At 36.6% G+C, this 27,476-nt stretch overlaps 1 protein-coding gene across 9 annotated transcripts in view; it reads right to left on the bottom strand.

The window, feature by feature from the left end:
- Positions 1–363: 363 nt before the first annotated feature.
- The window catches only part of WDPCP (WD repeat containing planar cell polarity effector), a 730,102-nt gene continuing 702,989 nt past the window's right edge, over positions 364–27,476 (bottom strand). For 4 of the 9 annotated variants that reach the window (XM_055107901.1, XM_003830886.6, XM_063594911.1 and 1 more), the window contains one exon: positions 19,111–21,645. In XM_055107901.1, the coding sequence (XP_054963876.1) occupies positions 21,595–21,645 (51 nt within the window). In that variant the 3' untranslated portion in view covers positions 19,111–21,594. Of the gene's footprint in view, positions 8,067–19,110; positions 21,646–27,476 lie in introns of those variants that run through there. The other 5 variants (XM_034953245.3, XM_063594910.1, XM_055107900.2 and 2 more) reach the window with 3 other exon arrangements.

The following is a 27,476-nucleotide window of genomic DNA, read 5'->3' as shown; positions in this document are numbered from 1 at the left end:
ACACGTTATCTGTCTTTGTGTGTTTGGTGTTTGGTTTTGCTAAATTCCTGTTTATTGTTGGGGATAGTTAGCACTGCCTGTATTTTAAATGATGTGCCTGAGAGTTTGTGTGTCTGGCTTATTTCCCTTAACATAATGTCCTCCAGTTCCATTTATGTTGTTGCAAATGACAGGAATTCATTCTTCGGGCTGACTAGTATTCCATTGTGTATATATACCACCATTTCCTTTATTCATTTATCTGTTGATAGACACTTAGGTTGGTTCCATATAATGGTGCCATATAATATGCCAGTGCAGGTATCCTTTTGATATACAGATTTCTTTTCCTTGGATAAATATCCATTAGTGGGATTGCCAGATCATAGGGTAGTTCTGTTTTTAGTTTTCTAAAAAATGTCCACACTGGTTTTCATAGTGGTTTTACTAATTTACATTCCCACCAACTGTGTATAAGAATTCCCTTTTCTCAGCACCCTCACCAGCATCTGTTATTTTTTGTCTTTTTAATAACAGCCATTCTAACTGGGGTAAGATGATCTCTCATTGAAGTTCTCATTTGCATTTCCCTGATAATTACTGATGTTGAACTTTTATCTTCATAAACTTGTTAGCCATTTGTTTGTCTTCTTATAACAAATATCTATTCAGATCCTTTGCCCATTGTTTCAGGGGATTTTTTTTTCCTGTTGTTTGAATTTCTTGTATATTCTGGATGTTAGTTTATTAGGTGAATAATTTGCAAATATTTTCTCCCATTCAACAAGTTGCCTCTTCACTCTGTTGATTGTTTCCTTTGCTGTGCAGGAGCTTTTTGGTTTAATATAGTCCCATTTGTCTATTTTTGTTTTTATTGTCTGTGCTTTTGAGGTCTTAGGCATAAAATCTGCCTACCAGTTGTCCTTAAGTGTTTCCCCTATGTCTTCTTCCAGTAGTTTTATGGCTTGGGGTCTTATATTTAAGTCTTTAATTAATCTTGAGTTGATTTTACACGTAGAGAAGGGTCCAGTTTCATTCCTGTGTGTATAGATATTCAGTTTTCCCAGCACCATTTATTCAAGATCGTGTTCTTTCCCCAATATATGTTCTTGGTGCCTTCATTGAAAATTAGTTGGCTGTAAACATGTGGATTTATTTCTTGGTTCCCTCTTCTGTTTCATTGGTCTATATGTCTGATTTTATACCAATACCATGCTGTTTTGGTTACTATAGCCTTTTAATATATTTTGAAGTCAGGCAGTGTGATGCCTCTCACTTTGTTTGCTCAGGATTGCTTTGGCTATTCATGCTCCTTTCTTGTTCCATATGAATTTTAGGATTTTTTTTTAATTCTATAAAAAAGACATTGGTATTTTGATAGGGATTATATTGAATCTATAGATTGCTTTGGGCAGTTTAGTCATTTTAATGAGATTAATTCTTCCAGTCCATGAGCATGGGATGTCTTTCCATTTGTTTGTGTGTGTACTCTTCAATTTATTTCATTAATGTTTTGTTGTTTTCCTGGTATACATATTTCACCTCCTTGGTTAGAAGCATTACTAGATTTTTTTTTGTAACTATTTTAAATGGGATTGCTTTCTTGATTGCTTTCTCAGCTAGTTGATTATTGGTATATGGAAACTACTGATTTTTTTAATGCAGATTTTGCATACAATTACTGAATTTATTAATCTAATCCAGGAAGTTTTTGGTGGAATCTTTAGGTTTTTCTAAATATAGGATCATATCAGTAAAGGAGTACAATTTGACTTCCTCTTTTCCAATCTGGATGCCTTTTATTTCTTTCTCTTCCCTGGTTGCTCTGGCTAGGACTTACATTATGACATTGAATAGAAGTGGTAAAAGTGGACAGCCTCGTCTTTTTCTAGATCTTGGAGAAAAGGCTTTTAGCTTTTTTCCCGTTCAGTATGATGTTACCAATGTGTTTGTTATACTTGGTCTTTATTATTTTGAGGTATGTTTCTTCTATTCCTAGTTTGTTGAGAGTTTTTACCATGAAGGGATGTTGAATTTTATCAAATGCCTTTTTTCTGCATCTATTAAGATGATCATATTTTTTTTTCCTTCATTCTGTTGATGTGATATGTCACATTTATTGACGTTTGCATATCTTGAACCATCCTTGCATCACTGGTATAAATCCCACTTGGTCATGGTCTATTGCCTTTTTGCTGGGTTGCTGGATTCAGTTTGTTACAATGTTGTTGAGGATTTTTATATCTATGTTCATCAGGGATATTGGCCTGTCATTTTCCTTTTTTATTGTGTTATTGTCTGGTTTTAGTATCAGGGTGATGTTGGCCTCTCAGAACGAGTTAGGGAGAGCTTCCTCTTCAGTGTTCTAGGATAGTTTCAGGAAGATAGGTATTAATTCTTCTTTCTACAGTAATAGAATTTGACTGTGAGTATATCCAGTCCTGGGCTTTTCTTTGGAGACTTTTTATTACTGATTCAATCTTGACACTCATTACTGGTCTGCTCAGGTTTTTGATTTTTGTTGTTGTTGTTTTTGAGATGGAGTCTCCCTCTGTCAACCAGGCTGGAGTGCAATGGTATGATCTCGGCTCACTCAACCTCTGCCTCCCAGGTTCAAGCAATTCTCCTGCCTCAGCCTCCTGAGTTGCTGGGATTACAGGCATGTACCAACATGCATGCTAATTTTTGTATTTTTAGTAGAAATGAGGTTTCACCATGTTGGTCAGGCTGATCTCAAACCTCTGGCGTCAAGTGATCTGCCCCTGTTGGTCTCCCAAAGTGCTAGGATTATAGGCATGAGCCAGCACACCCAGCCTGCTCAGGTTTTCTATTTCTTCTTGAGTCAGTCTTGGTAGCATGTATATTTTCAGCAATCTATTCATTTCCTCTATGTTTTTCAGTTTGTTAGTGTAGAGTTGTATATAATAGTCTGTGATCTTTTGTATTTCTGTGGTATCAGTTGTACTGTTTCATTTTTCTGATTTTGTTTATTTGAGTCTTCTCTCTTTTTTTTTCTTGGTTAGTCTAACTAGCAGTTTAGCAATTTTGTTTATCTTTTTGAAGAACCAACTTTGCATTTTGTTGCTCCTTTGTATTGTTTTCTTAGTCTCTATTTTGTTTAGTTCTGCTTTGATCTTTATTTTTTCTTTCTGCCAATTTGGGGATTGGTTTGTTCTTGGTTTTCTAGTTCCTTTAATTGTATTGTTAGGTTGTTTTTTTTTTGAAATGTTTCTACCTTTTTGATGTAGGTATTGTAATAAAATTCCCTCTTTGCTGTAACCCAATGGTTGTTCAGGAGCATGTTGTTTAATTTTCCACATATTTGCGTAGTTTCCAAAGTTCCTCTTGGTGTTGATTTCTACTTTTATTTTATTGTGGTCTGAGAAGGCACTTGATATCATTTAGATTTTTTAAAAATGTTGACTTCTTTTGTGGCCTAACATATCTTAGAGACTGTTCCATGTGCTGATAAGAAGAATGTATATTCAGCAGTTGTTTGATAAAATGTTCTGTAAATGTCTTTAGGACCATTTGGTCTAAAGTCCAGTTTAAATTGAATGCTTCTTTGTTGATTTTCTGTGTACATGATCTGACTAATGCTGAGAATAGAGTGTTGAAGTTCCTTACTATTATTAAATTGGAGTCTATCTCTCTCTTTAGATCTAGTAATATTGCTTTATGAATCTGTGCTGCAGTATTGGGTGCACATATGTCTAGAATTATTGTATCCTCTTGTGGGATTGATACCTTTATCATCATATAATGACATTCTACATCTTTTTAAAATGTTTTTGACTCGAAGTCTGTTTTCTCTGATGTAAGTATAGCTTCTTCTGCTTGCTTCTGGTTTCCGTGTATATGGAATATTTTTTTCCATTCCTTTGCTTTGAGTCATATTTGTCTTTACAGGGGAAGTGCATTTCCTGTAGGCAGCATATAGTTGGTTCCTGTTTCTTTATCCATTCAGCCAGTCTCTATCTTTTAAGTGGAGAATTTAATCTGTTTACATTCAAGGTTATTATTGACATGTGAGGTTTTTTATTTGTTCTTGTTAATCGTTTTCGTGTGGTTTTCTGTATTCTTTGTGTTTTTTTTTCTTTTTCTGTTATTGCTGGTTATTGTAGTTTGATAGTTTTCTATAGTGATACCTTTTGAGTCCTTTCTCTTCTTTATTTGTATTTGGTTTATGAGTGAGTTTTATAGTTTCATGTGTTTTCTTGATGATAAATGTCATCCTTTCATTTCCAGGTTTAGGACTTCCTCGAGCATTTTTTATAGATCTGGCCCAGGGGTGATGAATTCCCTTAGTGTTTGCTTGTCTGGGAAAGACCTTATTTCTTCATTTATGAAGGCTTATTTTGGTGGATATAGTATCCTTGCTTGGCAGTTTCTTTCTTTCAGCTTGTTGAATATGTCATTCCATTCTCCTCTGGGGTGTAAGGTTTCAGCTGAGAAATCCAGTGATGGGGTTTCCTTTATAGATATATCGATACTTGCCTCTTTCTGTTTTTAGAATCTTGTCTTTGTCTTTGACTTTAGACATTTTGATTATAACGTGCTGTGGAGTAAGCCTTTTTGCATTTTATCTGTTGGGGGAATCTCTGAACTTCCTGGATCTGCATGTCAGTCTCCTGCCAGACTTGGGAAGTTTTTATCAATTATTTTGTCAAATAGGTTTTCTAGGCCTTTCATTCTCCCTTTGCCCTTGGGGACACCAGTCATTCAAATATTTGGTTGCTTTATGTTGTCCCAGATGTCACAAAGACTTTGCTTATTCCTTTAAATCCTTTTTTTTTTCTTTATTTTTCTCTCATTGGACTATTTCAAAAAACCCGTCTTCAAGTTCTGAGATTCTTTCTTCTGCTTAAACTAGTCTATTGTTGAAGCTTTTGAATGTATTTTGTATTTCAATTAATTCTCCATTCCAGAATTTGTTTGATCCTTTTAAAAAATATCTATCTGGTAGATTTCTCGTGCATATCCTGAATTGTTTTTCAAATTTCTTTGTATTGTTTTTCAGAATTTTCTTGTATCTCATCGAGCCTCTCTAAATGAGCATTTTGAATTCTTTGTCTAAGGTTTAACGAATTTCTTTTTAATTGGTATCTGTTGCTAGAGAATTATTGTGTTTCTTTGGGGGTGTCATATTTCTTTGCTTTTTTGTGATTCTTATGTTCTTTTATTGATATCTGTACATCTGGTGTAACTGTTGCTTCTTCCACATTTTTGAATTTGCCTTTGTAGTGGAGGACTTTTTCCTGAAGATGTATCTATGACGTTGGTTGGGTAGGGCACTTTGGTGTTGATTCGGGTGCATGCAGTAGTGTAGTTCCTGTATGGTTTCTTTGGCTATAAACAGTGTTAGTGGTACCTGTGACTTCTGTGTAGCTTAGGTGCAATTATTAGTGGAGGTTGTGCTGAAGTTTTGCTCGGGACTGGGATGCCAGGTAGGCCAGTCTTTGGGCCCCAGGGGTGGCAGTGGTAGACTGGTGATTATCCTTGAGCCCTGGAGTGGTGTATGCTGATTCTAGCATTAGTGGGTCCAGATGGCTGGTTCCTGGGCCTCCAGGTGGTTTGCTTGGATGCTGGCACTGGCAGTGGTAGGCCAGGCATGTGGGGATGTTCTTGGGCTCCTGGGCAGCAGGTGTGATGTGGGTGATGGTAGTGGCAGTGGTGGGGCAAATCACTGGAACCCAAGTGGTTCAAGCTGCTGTTGGTGGTGGCTGCAATGGGTTGGGAAGACCAATCCTCTGATCCACAGGTGGCATATGTGTTTGGGTGCCAGCTGTGGTGGTATTGACCAGTTGCATCAGCCTGATCTCAGACCTCAGGAGGAGTGCTCAGATGTCAACAGTGATGGGCTGGGTTGGGCAATTTTTAGGCACCTGGACAGCATGCTCAAGTATTAGGGGGACACACTGGTCCAGCAGACTTGTTATCAGGTCCCTGGTAGTGTGTTTAGGCACTAGCTATGATAATAGGGGTAGAGTTGTCTCTAGGCCACTGGAAAAATGCTCAGATAGGGACAGTGGCAACTGTGCTGCAGAAGCCTGCCACTGGGGAAAGTGGGGCCACTCTCAGTGGGAGCAGCAAACGCAGACAGTTCTGGAGTGTATGATTTTCTTGCACTTCAGTCCTGCAACAGCTTGCAGCAGCAGCAGTCATCGGATTTGTCTTTGGGGCACATGAAAGTGCTCAGCCTCCCCTCTCCCTCCTTGGCCTGGGAGTAGCAGCAGTAGCATCGGCTCCAGGGCAGGACACAGTCCTTTTGGGACTAGGGTCTCAGAATGGTGCCTTGTGGTAGCTACTCAAGGCTTAGGGGCCTGTGGGTCACAGTGTCAGCTCCCTCTCTGTAGCAATGCCTCTGCACAATCTTTAGGCAGCTCCCTATGTGAGTCTCAAGGCCCATGAGTGTCAAGGGGCTCTCCTCTAGCTAGGATTGTAAGAGTTCGTGGCAGGAGTGTGGACCCTTGGGGTCTCTGACTTACCTTTTCTCTGTGTCACAGAGCTTCTCCTGGCTTCCAGTGCATCTTGGCCAAGGAGCCTGCCTCATTTCTGTCCTTTCCTTGCTTTCGGTGCTTCCTAGAACTTCTCGGTTGAATTCCAGTGTTTTCTCCTAGAGGATCTATTCTAACTGTAAGTATCTATATGATATTTTGGTTCCTTTCCATGGATGAGGTGCATACTAGTAGGATCTAGTCAGTCATCTTGAATCAACTCGCCTCATGATTTTTCTGAAGCTGCTTCTTTTCTTAGAACCTCTTCTTTGGGATAGAGATTATAGCCATCCCACAGATTTCCTTAGTTATTATTTTGTGAAGATTCATAGCATATCGTTTATCCTTTACTGTTTGGTTTTTTTTGCCATTTAAAGTACTCTTAAATTGCTTTTGTTAGGCTTTGACAAAGAGAAACTGTGATGTGGTTTTACTCTGCCTTCCAACCAGCTCTCGGAAGACCTATAATTTTTGTACTTAGAAAAATTAATAAAGATATTTCTACTTTAGAAGGTAGAATATAAAGTTTTCAAAAAATAAAATGAGACATATTTGAAAAATTGTTCACAATATAATAAGTGCAATGAAAATAGCTTGTCAAATTTACAGAGAAAAATGAAACCAATATATTGAGGATTCAGTTTAAAAAATACCACATACAAACATGTTTCCTCAGAATTTATAAAACTTTGTGGAAAACAATGTGGTAATGTATTTTACAATTCTTAAAAATACTTATTTTCTTTCACACAACATTCCAGTTTGTCCTAAGGAAATAACCAGAAATATGTATATATAAACAACAAAAAGACATTAGTATTAATATAAACCTTAAACTGAAAAGTGATTAAAATGTTAATCAACAGATAAATGTTTAAGTGTAATTACAAAATGCTCATTACAAAAAACAGGATAGTAAACTATACATATTATGTGACCCTAGTTTTATCAGAAAAATATATTTATAATAAAGGACAATGAAAGGAAGCACACATTTTTAATTTTATTTTGTAATAACTTATGTAATTTTTTCAAATGTTCCATCATGAATATATATTCTTAAATTTAGAGGAAAAATAATAAGATTAAGAGATATCTGTTCTCCGATGGTTCTAGAGCTGGGAAGGGGTGCAGTGGAAGAAAGGTTGGTTAATGGGTATAAAATAATTAGATGGAAGGAAAAAGTGCTAGGGTTGTATAGCACAGTAGCATGACTATAGTTAACAATAATCCCACTGGGCCTTGTGTTTAAGAGCAGGGTCTCTGAAGCCATCCTTGTTGAAGACAGTTTTGCCCCAGGGGATATCACAGAGTATTTGTGGGCATGAAATGATTGTATTTATAAATTTGTGCAACAGACTTGATCTTTGACCTTTTGGTGATCTTCTTGCCTATGGCACCTGTCACTTTGTAGGGACAGTGGTCAATTCCAGACACCAGAGATACGGTTGTAGGGGTGATCTGAAGTGCCGTCATCGATGTTCTACATGATGATGTGTTGGCTTTGAGTCCAGAGTAGCATCAGGCCAGGACCAGCACCACTCTCCCAGGTTTCACAAACTTGCCCATTTCGACAACAACCAAGTAGGCCTACATCAGAAAGGAAGAAAGGGCACTTCTGCTAACTGTATATTTCAAAAAAGTTAGAAGATTTGAGATGTTCCCAAAACAAATTATAAATGTTTGAGGTAATAGATATCCTAATTACCCTGATTTGATCATTGCACATTGTATGCATGTATAAAACTATCATATGTACTCCATACATTTGTATAATTATCAATAAACAAATTTAAGATATATATTGCATATGAAAGAAATAAAAAGAAATGAATGCAAACTTAAGTATTCATAAGAGGATAAAAATATGAGTTTAAAGTGATAAGATAGCAAAAATGGTAAGACAATAATGTATGCTAAGATTAATCAATATAAGCCAATTAAAACCAGAAGGTAAAAGATTGAATAATAAAGTGATACAATGTTTAAATAATATAATAAAATAATCTAATATTAATGAATTTTAAAAACAAAATCACACTAAACTGGAAGAAGTAAATAAGGTAGATACCCAGATTAAATCTTCACATTAACATTCTGTAAGAATGAGAATAAAAAGAGTTTTCTGAGCTGAGGAAGTTTCATAGCTTTAGTGACTGTCTGAAGATTGCTGAGAGGTAGAAGACAATATCTATTTAATGGTGCCATTTTCCCCTGGTTTCTCACACTTGAAAAAGCAGCAGCTCTTAGATATTTTAAAAGGAATATAAGGAGTTTTGGGGTTGTTTCTTTGTTGTCATGTTTTTGGAAGTTCTTAGTTACGGTCTCATCGTGACCATCTCAGAATGATAGCCTCAGACCCAGAGTCTACATGACTTCTGGCTCTCCCACACGTAATTAAGTGTTCATGTTCTAATTCCAAATCCCCAAGAAAGAGTATCTAATTGCTTCAGTCATTTATGTTCTGGGGACAGGGTTGGGAGTGAAGGAACAGGGTCAAATAGTACAAAGGATCTGTTCCTTCCAGGGTTATAAGCAGGACAGATTCTCAAAGAAGAAATTATTGGCATCTCTGATACATGTTGTGAATAATTTTAATTTTTATATGTAATGTGAATAATCACAGATAAAGCAAAGGATTTTTTTTTTAAGTCTCAGTGTCTTCCACTGTACTTGTGAATTATGTGAACACAGTAATGGTAGCTTCATAGAGTGGTCACAAAATGAGAACATATTGATGTCTAGATAGAATTATCTTAAGTAAATCTCTGGATTGAAGATTTCAGCATGTTCTCACTTATTTGTGGGATCTAAAAATCATGTCAATTGAACTCACGAACACAGAGAGTAGTAGGATGGTTACCAGATGCTGGGAAGCGTAGTAGGAGGTTAGGGAGGAAGTAGGGATGGTTAATAGGTACAAAAAAAAAATAGAAAGAATGAATAAGACCTACTATTTGATAGCACAATTGGGTGACAATAGTCAATAATAACTTAAATTTATTTTTTAAATAACCTAAATAATGTAATTTGATTATTTGTAACTCAAAGAATAAATGCTTGAGGGGATACATACCCCATTTGTATGATGTGCTTATTTCACATTGCATGCCTGTATCAAAACATCTCATGTACCCTGTAAATATATACATCTACTCTGTACCCTCAAAAATTTTAAAAAGTTTAAAAAAATTATAAAATGTTATCAAATGATGATTTTAATTCTACCCCATAAAATTAAATAAGCATTGTATTTCACCTTTTAAAATAAGTCCATTCATGCTATGTAGATATTAAAACTAAATATTTTAGGAAAATTGCTTTTGTTCTATGTACATGTTTAGCATTACTTCCTGTGTAATTTTAAAATGTGAAATTCTTCTAGCATACAGAGTAAGTAGATTATGATATATTGAAGGATTAAGCTTCACTGTCTTGTGTCAGATTAATCTCTCATACATAGATTGTCACTTGACCTGATAGAAATATGACTGTAATTCACCAAAAAAATTCAATGGATAAGTAACCATTTCATTATTTTATGTAGAATGAAGAATGTATGCTTCTTGACTGATTGTATAATTCTCCAAATTAAATTTAAATAAACCTCATAATCACGCATTTTTCTCAGAGTTTCATAAGGATTCATGGAAAAGGTATCTCTGATAGCTTATGTGGTGAAATAGAACAATATAAATATTCTGTGATTCTTCCCACTTTATTAGGCTTAAAGTGTGTTAAAGTTACTGAATGAGGATAATTTTGTATTTTTATATAAAAGTTTCTGCATTATTTTAAACTTAAATTTTCCCATGAAACAAGTACAGATAAACTTTTGCATTTAAACAAAATAGTTAATACTATGAGAACATTACTCCATTTGCTTATATGTTTTTGAATGAAATAGGTAAAATTATATGCATATAAATGAATGTTAAAAGGGAGTGTGAAAAATAAAGATAGCAGTGAGGATTATAGTTTGAAATTAATGTATATTTAATAGTTAAAGGAAATTTAAATAAAGTAAAGCAATGTGTTTTTGTCCTAACGAGAGGTTGCATGAAAGAATTTAAATGTATCATATTTAGGTAAATAGTTCAGCTATAGAGCAGAAATATTAACATAAAAAATTAATTAAAAAGTTGAAAATAAATAGGTGGGCACAGTGGCTCACGCCTGTAATCCCAGCACTTTGGGAGGCTGAGGCAGGAGGATAGTTTGAGTTCAGAAGTTTAAGACCAGCCTGGGTAACATAGTGAGACCCTGTCTCTATAAAAAAATTAAAAATTAGTCAGGTGTGGTGGCATGCACCTATAGTCCCAGCTTCTCAGGAGGCTAAGCCGGGAGAACTGTGTGAGCCTGGGAGGTGAGGCTGCAGTGAGCTGTGGTCGTGCCACTGCACTCCAGCCTGAGTGACAAAGCAAGACTCTGTCTCAAAAAAAAAGTTAAAAGTATTAATAAACTTTTACATAACACATGAACAATATTATGTAATTTATGTTAAAATCATTGTAAGAGGATAAAGGAATACTGCTTTTTTCGAAAAGTTGAGAATAAAAGTAGAATACTGAACTAGATTGTTAAAATCTGATTTTTAAAATGAATTGTATTTTAAACATCATGACTTGTTTTTTACAAGACCTAATTTTTTTTTTTAGACGGAGTCTCACTCCGTCACCCAGGCTGGAGTGCAGTGGCATGATCTCGGCTCACTGCAACCTCCACCTCCTGGGTTCAAGCGATTCTCCTGTCTCAGCCTCCTGAGTAGTAAACTTCATGACTTATTTTTTATAAGACCTAATTTTTTTTTAGACAAGAGTCTTGCTCTGTCACCCAGGGTGGAGTGCAGTGGCATGATCTCGGCTCACTGCAACCTCCACCTCCTAGGTTCAAGCGATCCTCCTGCCTCAGCCTCCCGAGTAGCTGGGACTACAGGCACATGCCGTCACACCCAGCTAATTTTTGTATTTTTAGTAGAGATGGGGTTTCACCATATTGGCCAGGCTGGTCTTGAACTCCTGACCTTGTGATCCACCAGCCTCAGCCTCCCAAAGTGCTGGGATTACAGGCATGAGCCACCGCGCCTGGCAAGACCTAATTTTTTAGAGCAGTTTTAAGTTCACAACAAAGTTGAGAGGAAGGTACAGAGATTTCCCATATATGTACTGTCCCCACAGATGCAATAGCTTCCCCCCATCAACATCCCCCACCAGAATGGTGTCTTTGTTACAGATGATGACTCTCCATTGATATATCATCACCCAAAGTCCATAGGTTATATTAGGGTTTACTCTTGATGTTGTACATTCTCTGGGTCTTGACAAATGTATGATGAGCTGTATCTACTCTATCGTATCATATAAAATAGTTTTACTGCCCTAAGAATCCTCTGTGCTCCACCTGTTCATCCCTCCTTTTCCTGTAACCCCTGGAACCCACTGATCTTTTTATTGTCTTCATAGTTTTCCAGAGTCCCCTTTTCCAGAATGTCATATTGATGGAATCATACATTATGTAGCCATTTCAGATTGACTTCTTTCACTTGGTATTATGCATTTAAGGTTTCTTCATGTCTTTTCATGGCTTGATAGCTAATTTATTTTAGTGTTGAATAATACTCCATTATTTGGATGTACTACAGTTTATCCATTCACCTACTGAAGGGCATCTTGATTGCTTCCAAGTTTTGTTACTTATGAATAAAACTTTGATAAACATCCATGTGCAGCTTTTGTGTGGACATAAATTTTCCACTCTTTTGGATAAATACCAAGGAGCTCAATTGCTGAATGATATATATGGTAAGAGTATGTCTAGTTTTGTTGAGAAACCACAAAACTTTCTTCCAAACTGCCTGTACCATTTTGTGTTCCCATGTGCAATAAATGATATTTCTTGTTCCACCTCCCTGCTAGCATTTGGTGCTATCAATGTTCTGGATTTTGGCCATTCTAATAAGTGTGCAGTGGTTACCTTCTTTTTTAATTTGCATTTCCCTCATGACATATGATGTGGAGCATCTTTTCATATGCTTTTTTTTTGCATCTCTATGTCTTCTTTGGTGAGAAGTCTGTTAAGGTCTTTGGTCCTTTTCTTTTTTTTTTTTTTTTTCTTTTTTTTGAGATGGAGTCTCGCTCTGTCGCCCAGGCTGGAGTATAGTGGTGCGATCTCAGCTCACTGCCAGCTCCGCCTCCCGGGTTCACGCCATTCTCCTGCCTCAGTCTCCTGAGTAGCTGGGACTACAGGTGCCCGCCACCACGCCCAGCTAATTTTTTGTATTTTTAGTAGAGATGGCGTTTCACCGTGTCAGCCAGGATGGTGGTCCATTTTTTAATTGGGTTGTTTTCTTATTTTTGAGTTTTGGGAATTCTTTGTATATTTTGGATAATAGTCCTTTATGAGATAGGTCTTTTGCAAATATTTTCTCCTAGTCTGTGACCATGTTTTCATTCTCTTGGCAGTGTCTTTTGTAGAGCAGAAATGTTTAATTTTAATGAAATCCGGCTAATTGACTCTTTTCTTTTATAAATCATGTCTTCAGTGTCACATCTAAAAAGTCATCACCAAATCTAAGGTCATCTAGATTTTCTCCTGTTATCTTCTAGGAGTTTTATAGTTTTGTATTCTACATTAAGGCTTGTGATACATTTTGAGTTAATTTTTGTGAAGGTCTTCCTCTAAATTTATCTTTTTTTTTTTTTAATAAGAGAAATCTCGTTCTTGTCCCCCAAGTTTGAGTGCAATGGCTTGATCTCAGCTCACTGCAATCTCCGCCTCCTGGGTTCAAATGATTCTCCTGCCTCTGCCTCCCAAGTAGCTGGGATTAAGGCGCCTGCCACCACGCCCAGCTAATTTTTGTATTTTTTTTAGTAGAGATGGGGTTTCACCATGTTGGCCAGGCTGGTCTCGAACTCCTGACCTCAGGTGATCCGCCCACCTCGGTCTCCCAAAGTGCTGGGATTACAGGCGTGAGCCACTGCACCCGGCCCAGATTCATCTTTTGCATGTGGGTGTCCATTGTTCCAACATCATTTATTGAAAAGGCTATATATATATATATATATTTTTTTTTTTTTAACAATGTATTGCCTTTGCTCCTTTGTCAAAGATTAGGTGACTGTATTTAGTGGCTCCGTTTCTGTGCTCTCTATTCTATTCCATTGACCTATTTCTCCTTCACCAGTACCACACTGTCTTGATTATTGTAGTGTTACAGTAAGTCTTTAAGTTGAGTAGTGTCAGTCCTCTAACTTTATGCCCCTTCAATATTGTATTGGCTATTCTGAGTCTTTTGCCTCTGCATATAAACATTAGAATTGGTTTGTTCATGTTTACAAAATAACTTGTTGGGATTTTGATTGGGATGGCATTGAATTTATAGATCAAGTTGGAAAAACTGATGTCTTGATAATATTAAGTCTTCCTATCTATGAATATGGAATATCTTCCAATTTATTTATAGTTTTCCTCATATAGATCTTGTAAATATTTTGTTAGAGTTATACCTAAGTATTTCAGTTTTTTGGTGCTTATGTAAATGGTATCGTGTTTTTTATTTCAAATTGCACTTGTTCATTGCTGGTATATAGGAAAGCAATTGACCTTTGTATATTAGCTTTGTATCCTGCAATCTTGCTATAATTGCTTATTCCAGATTTCTTGTGAATTCTTTTGGATTTTCTTCCATGATTTTTTTTAAAAAAGCAAATTGGTAGTTATGTAACTAGGGTTATAGTTGTAGATTATTAAAATATAGAAATATTCTTAGCAAAATCTTGCTACTTCTGAAAGTCAGCTTTTTTGGAGTTATTTTAGGAGAGAGCAGATCTCAGTGAATTTCAGTCTTCAAAGTCATATTAAGGAAAAACTATATGTTACATATATATTTCTCAAAATTGTGATAAATACACATAACATATAATTTACCATCTTACCCATTTTAAGTGTACAGCTTAGTGGGCTATGTATATTCACACTGCTGTGCAGCCAACCTCCAGAACTTTTTTTATCTTGCAAAACTGGAACTCTCTATCAATTAAATAACAACTCACAATTTTCCTCTCCCCTCATCCCCTGGCAACTACCATTCTATTTTTGCTTTTATGAATTTGACTATTTTGGATACCTCGTATAGGTGGAATCATAAAATATTTGTCTTTTTGTGACTAACTTATTTCACTTAGCATAATATATTCAAGGTTCATGTATGTTGTAGCATGTGTCACAATTTACTTCCTTTTTTAGGCTCAATGTTCTAGTGTGTGTGTGTGTGTGTGTGTGTGTGTGTGTGTACAGACATACATAAGCACCACATTTTGTTTATGTATCTGTCGGTGGACATTTGGGTTCTTTTTGCCTTTTGGCCATTGTGAATAACAATACTGTTATTAACATGGGTGTACAAATATCTATTTGAGTCACTGCTTAAAATTCTTTTGGCTATATACCGGAAGTGGAATTGTTGGATCATAAGATCTTTGTATTTTCAATTTTTTGAGGAATGAACGTACTGTTTTCTGTAATGGCCGTGCAATTTTAACTTTCTATCAACAGTGTATAAATGTTCTACATCCCTGGTAACACTTGTTATTTTCTTTCTTTCTTTTATAATGTAATAGCCATCCTAAGGTATGTAAAGTAGTATGTGATTGTGGTTTTGATTTTCATTTCCACTAGCGACTACATTAGCAATGTTGAGCATTATTTCATGTGCTCATTGGCCATTTGTATATCTTCTTTGGAGAAATGTCTGTTCAAGTTCTTTGCCCATTTAAAAATATTTTGCTATTTTTTGTGTGAGTTGTAGGAGTTCTTTATATAGTCTAGATATTAAGCCCTTATCAGATATGACTTGCAAATGTTTTCTTCCATTTCATAGACTGCTTTTTCAATCTGCTGGTAGTGTCCTTTGATGCACAGAAGTTTTTGATTTGGAGTCCAGTTTATCTATTTTTACTTTTGTTGCTGGGCTTTATATCCAAGAAATCATCACCAAATCAAATGTAAAGAAGTTTTCCTTGTGTTTTCTTCTAATAGTTTTATATTTTTAGGTCTTATGTTTGGGTCTTTGATCAATTTTGAGTTATTTTTGTATATGGCATAAGGTAAGGGTCCAACTTCATTCTTTTGCATGTGGATATCCAGTTTTCCCAGCAGCAGCATATGTTGAAAAGACTGCCCTTTCCCTCCCCATTTAATGGTCTTGGCACCCTCATCAAAAATAATTTGACCATATACTCTAAGGTTTATTTCTTGGCTCTGTATTTCTTCAATTGGTCTATATGTCTGTTTGTATATATATATATATTTAAATAATATAATTAATTAATTAGTATTTTCTTTCTGTTTCTTTTTTTCTTTTTTTCATAGAGAGTCTCACGCTGTCACCCAGCCTAGAGTGCAGTGGTGCGATCTTGGCTCACTGCAACCTCCACCTCCTGGGTTCAAGCAATTCTCCTGCCTCAGCCTCCATGAGTAGTTGAGACTACAGGCGCGCACCACATGCCCAACTAATTTTTGTATTTTTAGTAGAAATGGGGTTTCGCCATGTTGGCCAGGCTGTTCTTGAACACCTGACCTCAGGTGATCTGCTCACCTCGGCCTCCCAATGTGCTGGAATTACAGGCGTGAGCCACCATGCCTGGCCAATTAGTATGTTTTAAAATAAAGTCTTAGTTGTAAATTTGATAGTCTTTACTAATGTAGAGATGGTGAAACTTCACCTACATTCTCTTAGGGTCCTGACTGGGCCCAATAACTAAACTGATATAAGTTAGATTAACGGGAGAAAAGCATGCACATTTATTCAATATAAGTTTTATGTGGCATGGGAGCCTTCATAAAGAAATGAAGAACTGAAGAAGCTGTTAGAGTCAATTACTTAAATACTGAATTGGACAAAGAACAGTAAGTTGGGAAAATGTGATAAGGCAAAGGGGATTAGGCTAGGATAGCTAATTGTGTAGGTAAGTAGCCAGGAAGATAAGCGTTGGTGTAACTAGGTTTGTTTGTACAGAATTCCTTTGGCCTCAGCTTTTTGTCCTCCATGGTAAGAATGTTGCATCTTTTATACAGGAATTTCATTTCTTGCCTTAGGAACCAGCATGAATGTCATAGCGATCTTTTTTTCACCTGCTGTTTTTCAAGTGCTCTATTAACTTAAATAGTTAATATGCCAGAATGGTATAATTTTTTTCATTAGTGAGTCCTGAGATTTTCTTTTCTTTTCACAGTAACCATAGAAAAATCTTGCTCCTACCCCATCTGCATCAGTCCCATTTCCCCTGCATCCTATAGGTAATGACGTCATAAGGAAATACACATATATAAATCCTATTGTTTCTCCTTTTTTAAACTTAATCTATCTTACAGTTACTTTTTACTGTCCTAATTACAGCACATTTTTACTTTTTAGGTTCTATGATTTGAAGAGTGGTATGGCTATGTATTACAGCTTGTAAGTTGTTACCATATTTTGGAGCAAAATGTATTATTATTTTTACTATTTACATTTAACATGAATCATGATCCTAAAAGCATCAAAGTGTCTTCATAACATCCTACAAAGAAGACAGAACAGCACTGCTGTTCTACACTGTGGCTCTTGCCCAGTCTACAGTTACAAGAAATAGTTCTTTAGTTGTTGTGATGCCCTGGGTAGGCTTCATTCTTAAGTAATGTACTTTGTCTATAGTAACTCCCTGCAAATATGTATATGTGAACAGAATATCTTGAAGATACATGGTGAGGTTTGGTTGCCTTTGTTCTCTGAAGTCTTTTTTTTTTTTTTTTTGGAGATGGAGTCTCACTTTGTCGCCCAGGCTGGAGGCCAGTGGCATGATCTCGGCTCACTGCAACCTCTGCCTTCTGGCTTCAAGCGATTCTCCTGCCCCAGCCTCCCAAGTAGCTGGGAGTACAGGCACGTGCCACCAGGCCCAGCTAATTTTTTTTTTTTTGCATTTTTAGTAGAGACGGGGTTTCACCATGTTAGCCAGGATGGTCTCAATCTCCTGACCTCGTGATCCATCCACCTTGGCCTCCCAAAGTGCTAGGATTACAGGCATAAGCCACCACGCCCGGTCTGTTCTCTGAAGTCTTTACGGTTGTTGTTTCTATTATTGTTCCCAGCAAGAACTGGAACTGACCTGATGTCATGATCTATGAATATAATTTTTAATTAAGGAAGAAGTACCAGGAAATCTCATGTCACTATAGACCTGCTTCGCTGAATACCATTTAGCAGTCTATACTCCAGCCACCAGGCATATTGGTTGTGCAATGATGCCTCCACGATAACTAACAGTGAGGAGTAGAAGTTGGGCTTAGACACTCTGGCTCTTGCATAGGTCGAGGGGTATGTTGTGTTCTTGTAACAAATCCCACATATACATACATATGCATATTGTTCCACAAACATCCCCAAGCAGAAACCAGAGTTAGGGGCAGAATAACCTCAAGAAAATTTTGGTTGCTAGGCCATAGATGAGTCTTTCTGAGGCTGGTATTTTGACACTATGTGCTCCATTGTTTCTCATCTGCTGTATTGTGCTGCATCAATTGTTTCACCACATTATCACTAAAAACTTGGTCTCCCTAAAAACATTAACTTCTTAGGGCCTGTGTGCCAATGGGGCCTTTTGGACTTGACTTCAGCTTTTTGGAGGACAGAGTCCCTTTCCCCTTTATAGTGTTGGGTTATTAGTGAATCAACCCTGAAGAGGTAAAGGGTTGGAGCCTCAGCCTCCCAAGAGGCTGTCACTGGAGAATGGTCTCACTGACCTCAGCCCTTGGGCATTTCCATAGCACATTTTCCCCCTAACCCCTCTACTCCTGCCAAATGCCTACCTAACTCTTATAATAGGAAAGCTGGGAACTCCACTCAAAACCATACAAAAAACCAGTTTGTACATTTGGACACCTCCCGAGCACTCACAGTCACTGTGTTTCTCTTTTCCAGCAGCAGACAGTCACTCTCATGCAGTTTAAGTGATTTATTGATGTCTCAGCTAAACTTGCTTTTGTTTCAGGACATTTCAGCCATCAAGGTTTTTAAGGAAGAGCATTCTGTACCAGAGGAGCCATGCTGCTTCCTTGTGTTTGCTAATGTGTCCTTAGCCAGCCTCATTCTTCTTCAGCTTTTCTACTTTGGCAACATAGATCCTCATGGTGTCCATCTTAGACATTCCTTTGTTCACATTCCATGCCTCCTACTTGGCCTTGGCTTTCACATCTGAGGCTGAAGGGGCAGGGATGTTGCAGTCGCTCTGGGTGGGCTGTTTGCAGAAGCTATACACCAGCAGTTTTCTCCTGATCGCACACAGTACCCTTCAGCTGCTTGAGGGCAGTGTGGGCCAGCTCAAACTCCACTTGGCACATTGTGGGAGGGGAGGCCAGGTCCCTCTGTCCTTTCTAGGTGACACCTGGTGCTAGAAGGCTCATCAGGTTTCTTCATCGATAGAGTAGGGATGATGATGATGATGATGATGTATCTTCCTCACTGAGTTTCATTGAGAATCCCTATGTAGGTACAGGGCTATGTGTGTTGTAGCACTGATCAAACTCTCAGTAGAGAGTGGTATAATTATAACTCCTTAACAAACATTTCAAGATACTAAGAAGAAAGTATAATACCAAGTTTTGGTTACACAGCCTTTTAATGAAGCAAAAACTTTTAGACATTAGCATTCCAAGCAAAGTTTATTCTAGCAATAAGACACAATGTGACAGCTAATATAAATTACTGTGGAAATTACCTCAGATCTGAGAAATCTGGAAAATAGTTGAAAAAGCTCATGGGTCTATTCCTAAAGGACAACCTGTGAACCTGTCAGTGCTAGGACAGATACTACCTAGCTGTTCCTGCCTATACCACTCTTACTTTAGAGCTATGGTAGCCCCTTCATAATCCTTTCAGGTTCTAGCAAAGGAGGAATATCAATTTAATTAATATTCTCAGATTTACAACATCTGGGAAATAACAGCATTTATAAATCATGGACATTATCAAAGATCATTCATAATATATTCTTACTATCTAAACTTGGTTTTCTGTACATTTAATTTTTCTAGAGGTATGTGAAGTGGGTAAAATGGGTACTTTAAGAACTATGATTTGTTTAATTTTCACCTACATAACTGGCAAACATTTTCATTATTATTATCATTATGTAGAAAAACATAGATGTATCAATATCCATATTTTATCTTTAATATCTCACAGGAAAGGTATTTTGGGTTAATGACTATTTACCCAGAAAATCTGGAGAAAATTCTGCAATCTTGACAAAACCCTATTTTTTTAAATACAATTTTTTCTCTAAAAATTAGTTAACTTTTGATTATCTGTGTGATAAAGAAGGTTGGGAATAGGAGAATGAAAATTTGCTGGTAACTCAGTTTGGCTTACATGTTATGCATTATTAAAATTTTTTCAGAGCAATAACAAAATGAAAAATCTAATTTGAGTTTCACCTTTTTTTGTCATACCCTCTGGTAGAGGTACAGATAAATGGGAAGTAGAAAGAAAAATTTGAAGTATAAAAGCCTTCAGTCTGATTAACTTTGAACTCTAAGATTTAATTATGTAATGTAATTATTGTCTAATATTAAACAATGTTGATTATTATTATAGATGTCTATAATTTTTTTTTTTTTGCGACGGAGTCTTACTTTGTCACCCAGGCTGGAGCGTAATGGCGTGACCTCAGCTCACTGCAACCTCCGCCCCCCCGGGTTCACGCCATTCTCCTGCTTCAGCCTCCCAAGAAGTTGGGACTACAGGTGCATGCCACCACGCCCGGCTAATTTTTTTTTTTTTTGTATTTTTAGTAGAGACGGGGTTTCACCATGTTGTCTAGGATGGTCTCCATCTCCTGACCTCGTGATTCGCCCGCCTTGGCCTCCCAAAGTGCTGGGATTACAGGTGTGAGCCACCGTGCCTGGCCTATAGATGTCTATAATTGTGAAATATCAGTTATCTGCTAAAGAATGGGTGTCAATAACTGTGAAGGGTATGAGATTTTACCCTACTTACTAGCTAACAAGTTACCACACTATAGTTTCATGGATGCTGTTAGAAGACATGAGACTCCTGAGTCAGAGACAAACGATAGTAACCAGGGTATCGGCATTTTTTTCTTTTCTTCATGGATTCTCTGAGCCCTATTCCTATAGAGCAATGTTAAGAGGGCTAGATGACACCTGCACACTCAATGGGCAGTGTAAAGGAGAGGCATTCTGAGTTTAAAGAACTCAAATCTCATATAAAAGTTGATAAGCATGCCTGCCCCTTTCTCCAGAGGGTAACAGTATCTGTGTTCTAAGGGGCAGTCAGGGCAAATTACTCATAGCAGTAATTCGAGAGAACCATGGAGAATTGTCTTCTAACAATGGATCTGGGCTGAAAAATTTGCATAATAAATACTGTATTTGTAATGTAAATTAATAATGTAAACAAGAGCAGAAGAGGACTTTCTTTCTTTCTTTTCTTTTCTTTTTCTTTTCTTTTCTTTTTTTTTTTGGAGACTGGGTCACTCTCTGTTGCCCAGGTTAGAGTGCAGTGGCGCGATCACAGCTCACTGTAGCCTTGAACTCCTGGGCTCAAGCAATTCTTCTGCCTCAGCTTCACAAGCGTGTACCACCATGCCTGGCTAATTTTTAAAATTTTTTCTAGAGACAGCGTTTCACTATGTTGCACAGGCTAGTCTTGAACTCCTGGGCTCAAGTGATCCTTCAGCCTTGGCCTCCTAAAGCACTGGGACTACAGGCATGAGCACTATGCCTGCCCCCTACTGCCCCTTTTTTAAAGTACCTGGGAGAACAAAGTTTAAATATTCTATTTTTGTAGCACCTAATTAACATACAATTTAAGACACTTTCAAAATTTTACATTATTGAAAATAAGTAGGTTGAAGACTTTTACTTACGATCACTTTGCTGTTATGCTGCATGTTTTTGAAATAATAAAACTTTATTTTGAAAACACTCAACTCAAAACTCTTAACTAATTTATATGATTCATACTGTCTCTTGTTAAAAATCCACACGGGGGTTTTTAAGTCTGTATCAGGCCATGAAAAGTTTAGATATGAAGAAGGCAGTTCTCTTTTTTTCTTAATGTTTACACCAGACCAAAGTGAATCATTTTGAGAGAACCACCATCTCTGATTTCCTGCAAATAAACAAATAAAAATAATGTTTAAGCAGAGTAAAAAGTAATTGACTTAACATTTGTATCTTTATTATTTTTAAGTACTTAAAAATAGTGAAACAAAATAAAATAGTTTAAAATGTACTGCACATAGATACATAAGATAACTGTATACTTACCTGACTTGGTCATCAAAATTTTGATACGATATTTATAAAAACTAGTCAAGAAATAATAAGCATTAAAAGGCAAAGAAAGGACAGGATGTTAATTGAAATTTAGAAGCATCTGAGGGTTCCTCCAATGAAAAACTGCACACTGTGGGTCATCATTTGGATTCTACAGTGTGATTTTAAAATACTGTGTGTTCTAAAAGGTATTATATAGCATATATTTCCTAATTTTGGTGTTTTACTGAGTATTTGATAATGGCTATTGAGATAATAGTTTATAAAATAGAAAAGATTGTGGTTTTATAAGACTTTCATAACATTTTATGAAGCTGCAAAGAAATATTAACAACAACTTCATCTATTTCGCATTTGTTATTCTTTCTTTTGCACCTTCTGCCCATCCCTGTCAGTTACAGAAAAACAGAAGATCTTATGGGCTTCGAAGTTGGATGATGTGTGAAGATAAGACTAAAGATGAGTGATATTATGTGAAAAATAATACAGTGGGGACAGTTTTTAAAATTTGAAGATAACCTACTTAGAGTTGAAATGGTAAAAGTAAAAGGTAAAGAGAGTAGGGATAACAGCACTTACACTATCATGTCATAATTGGAGACATTTTACTTAAAGTATAGGTGAAAGTAATTTTAAAAAATAAATTTAAAGTTATTCTGTAAGTTATATCTTAAAAGTTATTTTTACTAAGAGAAGCCTTTCAGAAAGTCTGCATTTATACTATTTTAAGTAGTCACATATCAAAGGAAACAGATATGCGGCTAAAAAATAAGGGCAACACATGTATGTAGGTATGTGCCTGTAGACCTTGATGTACACAAAATTGAAAAAAAAAAAAAAAAAAACCTGGAAAAACAGGTAGCAAGAAGAATGCGTAATTTAATAGTGCCTGAGGCTTGAGTGTGTGCTGGCAAGTTCCAGGCTTTTAGGTAGCTTTCAATTTAAAAAGAAAACTAAGCACTGTCATTTTTTAAAACATAAGCTTCAACTCTTGGCTTATAAACTACCATACCAAAGTCTAGTTTCTATACCACGAGAATGGTCATTGAGAAAATGAGTTAGGTTTTGGCCTTGTTCATCAACTGGCAGAGATCCTAGGTAAATTATTTTATTTTCTTAATATCTAGATATACTTGTTGCTAGAAGGCTGATGGCATACCTAAGAACTATCGTGTCGTTCAGCCATGTTGTTGTTGTTATGTAGTGTCTTCTATCCATGATTTAATCCTCTCTTACCTTAGGAATTACATTTTAAAAAGTAAGAATCATAGAATTAACTTCTCAAGATCTTCCAGGATTTAAAAAAACAAAACAAAAAATATTCCTTTGGGGGATTTTCTTTAAAATCCATTGCATTTTAAAAAGACTTCAGGGCATTTCCAAGGTTTCCATTGCTATATAACCTTGACTTATACTCTACGTACCTTACACAGATATTTTGAAGATTTATAAAATAATTTATTTTACATTCAAGTTTTTAAACATTATTTGAAGTAAAACATAATCATTAAATAAAATTTGGAAAACAGGAAACTATGAAAATTTACCCACAGTCCTACCAGTTATACAAAACTAAAGTTAACATGAATTTGCTTCTAGTCTCTTTTTCTCCACATGTTTTATTTATTTATTTTAAACACAGCTTGAATTATATTGTGTATATATATATAATTCTGTATCTTTTCTTTTCTTTTTTTTTTTTTTTGGCCTTATAACACTTTAAAACTTTTTAATGTTCCTACATAGTCTGTTTTTAATGGCTGAATTTTATTATTCCATTAAATACTATAGCTTTATTTAACCACTCCTTTTTTGGTTAAATTTATATTGCTTCCAATTTCTTCTTTTTCATAAATAACCCTATGATAGATAGGCATGAATTTTTTTTTTTTCTGTTTGTAGGATTATTTCCTTGGTATAGAACTGTAGAAATAGAATTATTGGACCAAAAGCTTATGAAATTTTAAGCTTCTGGATAAACACTGTAGAATTGGTAGTTTTGCTTTGTTTGTTTCCTAGTTTGGGAGGAGGTGATTTTGTTCAATAATAGGAAGTTGTGGTTCCAAGGAAGACTGATCTTTATTTTTTTTTTAATGTGTTGAAATTGTGCTCAGCCTTGACTGAATGAAACTACGTGTTAATTCTTGTAGTAATTTTACAGCAACGAAAGGGTTTTCCCCAGTCCCTCATTGCTTTCTACATGTGGTTAAGTGCATTTTCTGAGCCACACCCTTTTGCTGTTACCTAATATTGGGTGATATCAGGTCACTTTCCTGTAAATGTACACAGACTTTTGTAAGTAAATTCAGCAGACAAGTTAAGCTTTGCTTTGCTATAAACTGGATTTTGACCTGTGGCTCACTTAATGCAGATTTTTAAATTTTAATACAGTAAGTGATCATCTCAGTTTATTATGTTAGGTTTCCTCTGTGTTACTAACAGTCTGTCTTGAAGTTTCTGATTTGGTTTAATAATAATTAAATCCCAGAAGTATAATATTTTAGACATGGAAGAAATCTTAAAACTCCCTAATCTGAAATTGTTTTATTTTATAGATGAACAAGTTGAGGCTCATATGGGTTAAGTGTTTTGTCCAAAGTCAGTTAGTGGCAGAGTTGGGATTATAATTTTGTTCTTATTTCTCTGTAAAGGGGTTTTTTTTTTTCCACTGTAGTTTTTTAATGTACTAACAATACTTGTTCCACAGGCTGCTTTATGATTAACTTCTCTGATTCCCTATTCCTCTCATTTAAGGCTTTTGCTTATAAGCATGCTAGCTAGTGGTCCACCCTATGTGGCAGGAGACGCTTTTCTGAGTAAGTTGACCAGCTATTCAAGTTTCACTACTGAACATTGTGAAATTGAACTCTGCTTCTTGCATATTTGGTATCATATATAGGTTTCTTTTTCATCAACATGGCAGAGTTTGGTACTTGACATTTTTTGTAGAGAATGCAGTCTCAAACTGACTGTAGTCTAGCACTTGCCAAAGGTTGGCTTGAGGCTTCTGGTACATACGAGAGACAAGTTTATAGATAAGCTAACTAACTTTCTAACTTCTGTGTTAAGTAAGCCATCAGAAAGGAGTGTACTTAGAACTTGTCATTTCACCTTTCCACAGGAATGCCTTTAGTGAATTATGATTTAAGTATTTTACCTTATAAAGAGGAGTTATAATAAGAAACATCTATGTGACTAGAATGTCTATCCTTTTCAAAACTCTAAGACATGTTTAGTTTGTTTTTCAGTTAAAAATTTAGAGATTGGGTCTTGCTAGGTTCTCCATGCTGGCCTAAAACTCCTGGGCTCAAGCACTTCCCCTACCTCAGCCTCCAAAGGAGCTGGGACTGTAGGGATACACTACCACACCCAGCTTGCTTTTCAGTTTTTTTTGTTTTGTTTTTTAATAAGATGGTGTCTTGCTCTGTTGCCCAGGCTGGAGTGCAGTGGCGTGATCTCAGCTCACTGCAACCTCCGCTTCCCGGATTCAAGCAGTTCTCCCTGCCTCAGCCTTCTGAGTAGCTGAGACTACAGGCGCATGTCACCACATCTGGCTAATTTTTTTGTATTTTTAGTAGAGATGGGGTTTTCCCGTGTTGGCCGGGCTGGTCTTGAACTCTTGACCTCAGGCAATCTCCCCACCTTGGCCTCCCAAAGTGCTGGGATTACAGGCGTGAGCCACCTCGCCGGGCTGCTTTTCAGTTTTTTTTTACACAAGCTTTTTTTTTTTTTTGAGATAAGGTCTCACTCTGTCACCCAGGCTGGAGTGTAGTGGTACAATCAAGGCTCAATGCAGCCTTGACCTCCGAGACTCAGGTGATTTTCCCACCCTAGCCTCCCAAGTAGCTGGGACTACAGGCATGCACCACCACACCAGGCTATTTTTGTATTTTTTGTAGAGACAGGGTTTCACCATTTTGGCCAGGCTGGTCTTGAACTCCTGGCCTCAAGTGATCCGCCTGCCTTGACCTCCCAAAGTGCTGGGATTACAGGTGTAAGCCAATGCACCTGGGCTGCACAAACATTCTTGAGTGTGAATATAGAATGCTGAAAAAGTGTTTCCATCTAGATAAATTTACTATTTGCATGTGTTAAAAATTAATAAAAACAATAATCATGAACCATGTTTTAGAACAGAATGGTTTTCCATTACCTAATTTGACAGATTAATCATGTAATATTACTAAATTAAACATAACTATTCTCATTTTACAGATGAAGAAACAGGTATAGAGGTGTGTAGCAGTGAGGAGGTAGTGGAACAAAATTAGACTGAGACAGTTTGCTTATAATACTGCATTCTTTCTGTTATACCATGATGCTTCTCAAAGTAAACCTATTTCACTTTTTTGCCTTTGCCTTCCCAAATTCAGAGCTAAACACAGTTTTAACTTGTATAAAACAGCCCGATATTCAACATCACATAACTGTGCAACTTGTTTTGTGTTTTTTTTTTTTTTTTTTTTTTGAGATAGGGTTGTGCTCTGTTGCCCAGGCTGGAGAACAGTGGCACAATTATAGCTCACAGCAAAAGTACAGCTCAAACTTTCGGGCTCAGGTGAACTTGCCTCAGCCTCCCAAGTAGCTGGGACTACAGGTGTGCACCACCGTGCCTGGATAATTTTTTTAAACTTTTATTTTTGTAGAGACAAGGTCTTGCTATGTTGCCTAAGCTAGTCTGAAACTACTGGGCTCTAGCGAACTTTTTGCCTTAGCCTCCCAAATCACTAGGATTACAGGCGTAAGTCACCATGCCTGGCCTGCAACTTTTAATTGACTTTTGCTGTGTATATAATTTATTTTAGATATGATATATAAAATACTTCAGTGAAATGCCCCAAATCTTTCAGAAAGTAAATAGATCATAAATGCTGAGATAAAGTATGTTGACATATTTAACTTTTTTTTTTTTTTTTTTTTTTGAGATGGAGTCTCGCTCTGTCACTAGGCTGGAGTGCAGTAGCACAATCTTGGCTCACTGCAGTCTCCGCCTCCGAGGTTCAAGCAATTCTCCTGCCTCAGCCTCCCGAGTAGCTGAGACTACAGGCATGAGCCGCCATACCCAGCTAATTTTTTTTTGTATTTTTAGTAGAGACGGGGTTTCACCATGTTGGCCAGGATGGTCTTGATCTCCTGACCTCGTGATCCGCCCGCCTCGGCCTCCCAAAGTGCTGGGATTACAAGCGTGAGCCACCGCACCCGGCCTGAAAATATTTTTTAAAAATCAATTTTTAGAGGAAAGAATGAGAATAGTTTATCAATTACTCCATCTCAACCAATACTTGAAGATACTGTATTCCATCAAGTAAATTGATAAACTTATGATAGAAGTAGTAGCAAACACAAAAATTGCTACTTTATCATTTTTAGAGGTTATACACTTATACTTCAAGATGCTCTATTAGTGTAATTGTCAACATGTAAATACCATGTATGTGTATGTGCGTGTATATATATATATATACACACACACACACACACACATATATATGCACACATTCCCTATTCTATATGTATTACTCCCCTCTTTGGGTGATAGTAAAAACAGGAAGTGCAGCAGGTTGCTATATCTACCATAATTCCACATTAAAAGAATGGGTTTCTGCCATTTCTAAATACAAGATTTCTGTGGCCTGGCACGGTGGCTCACGACTGTAATCCCAG

The sequence above is a fragment of the Pan paniscus genome, chromosome 12 (assembly GCF_029289425.2).
Source record: "Pan paniscus chromosome 12, NHGRI_mPanPan1-v2.0_pri, whole genome shotgun sequence".
In the NCBI taxonomy this organism is placed as follows: domain Eukaryota; kingdom Metazoa; phylum Chordata; class Mammalia; order Primates; family Hominidae; genus Pan; species Pan paniscus.
The sequence above is the reverse complement of the archived record's forward strand: the minus strand, read 5'-3'. Positions and strand labels throughout refer to the sequence as shown.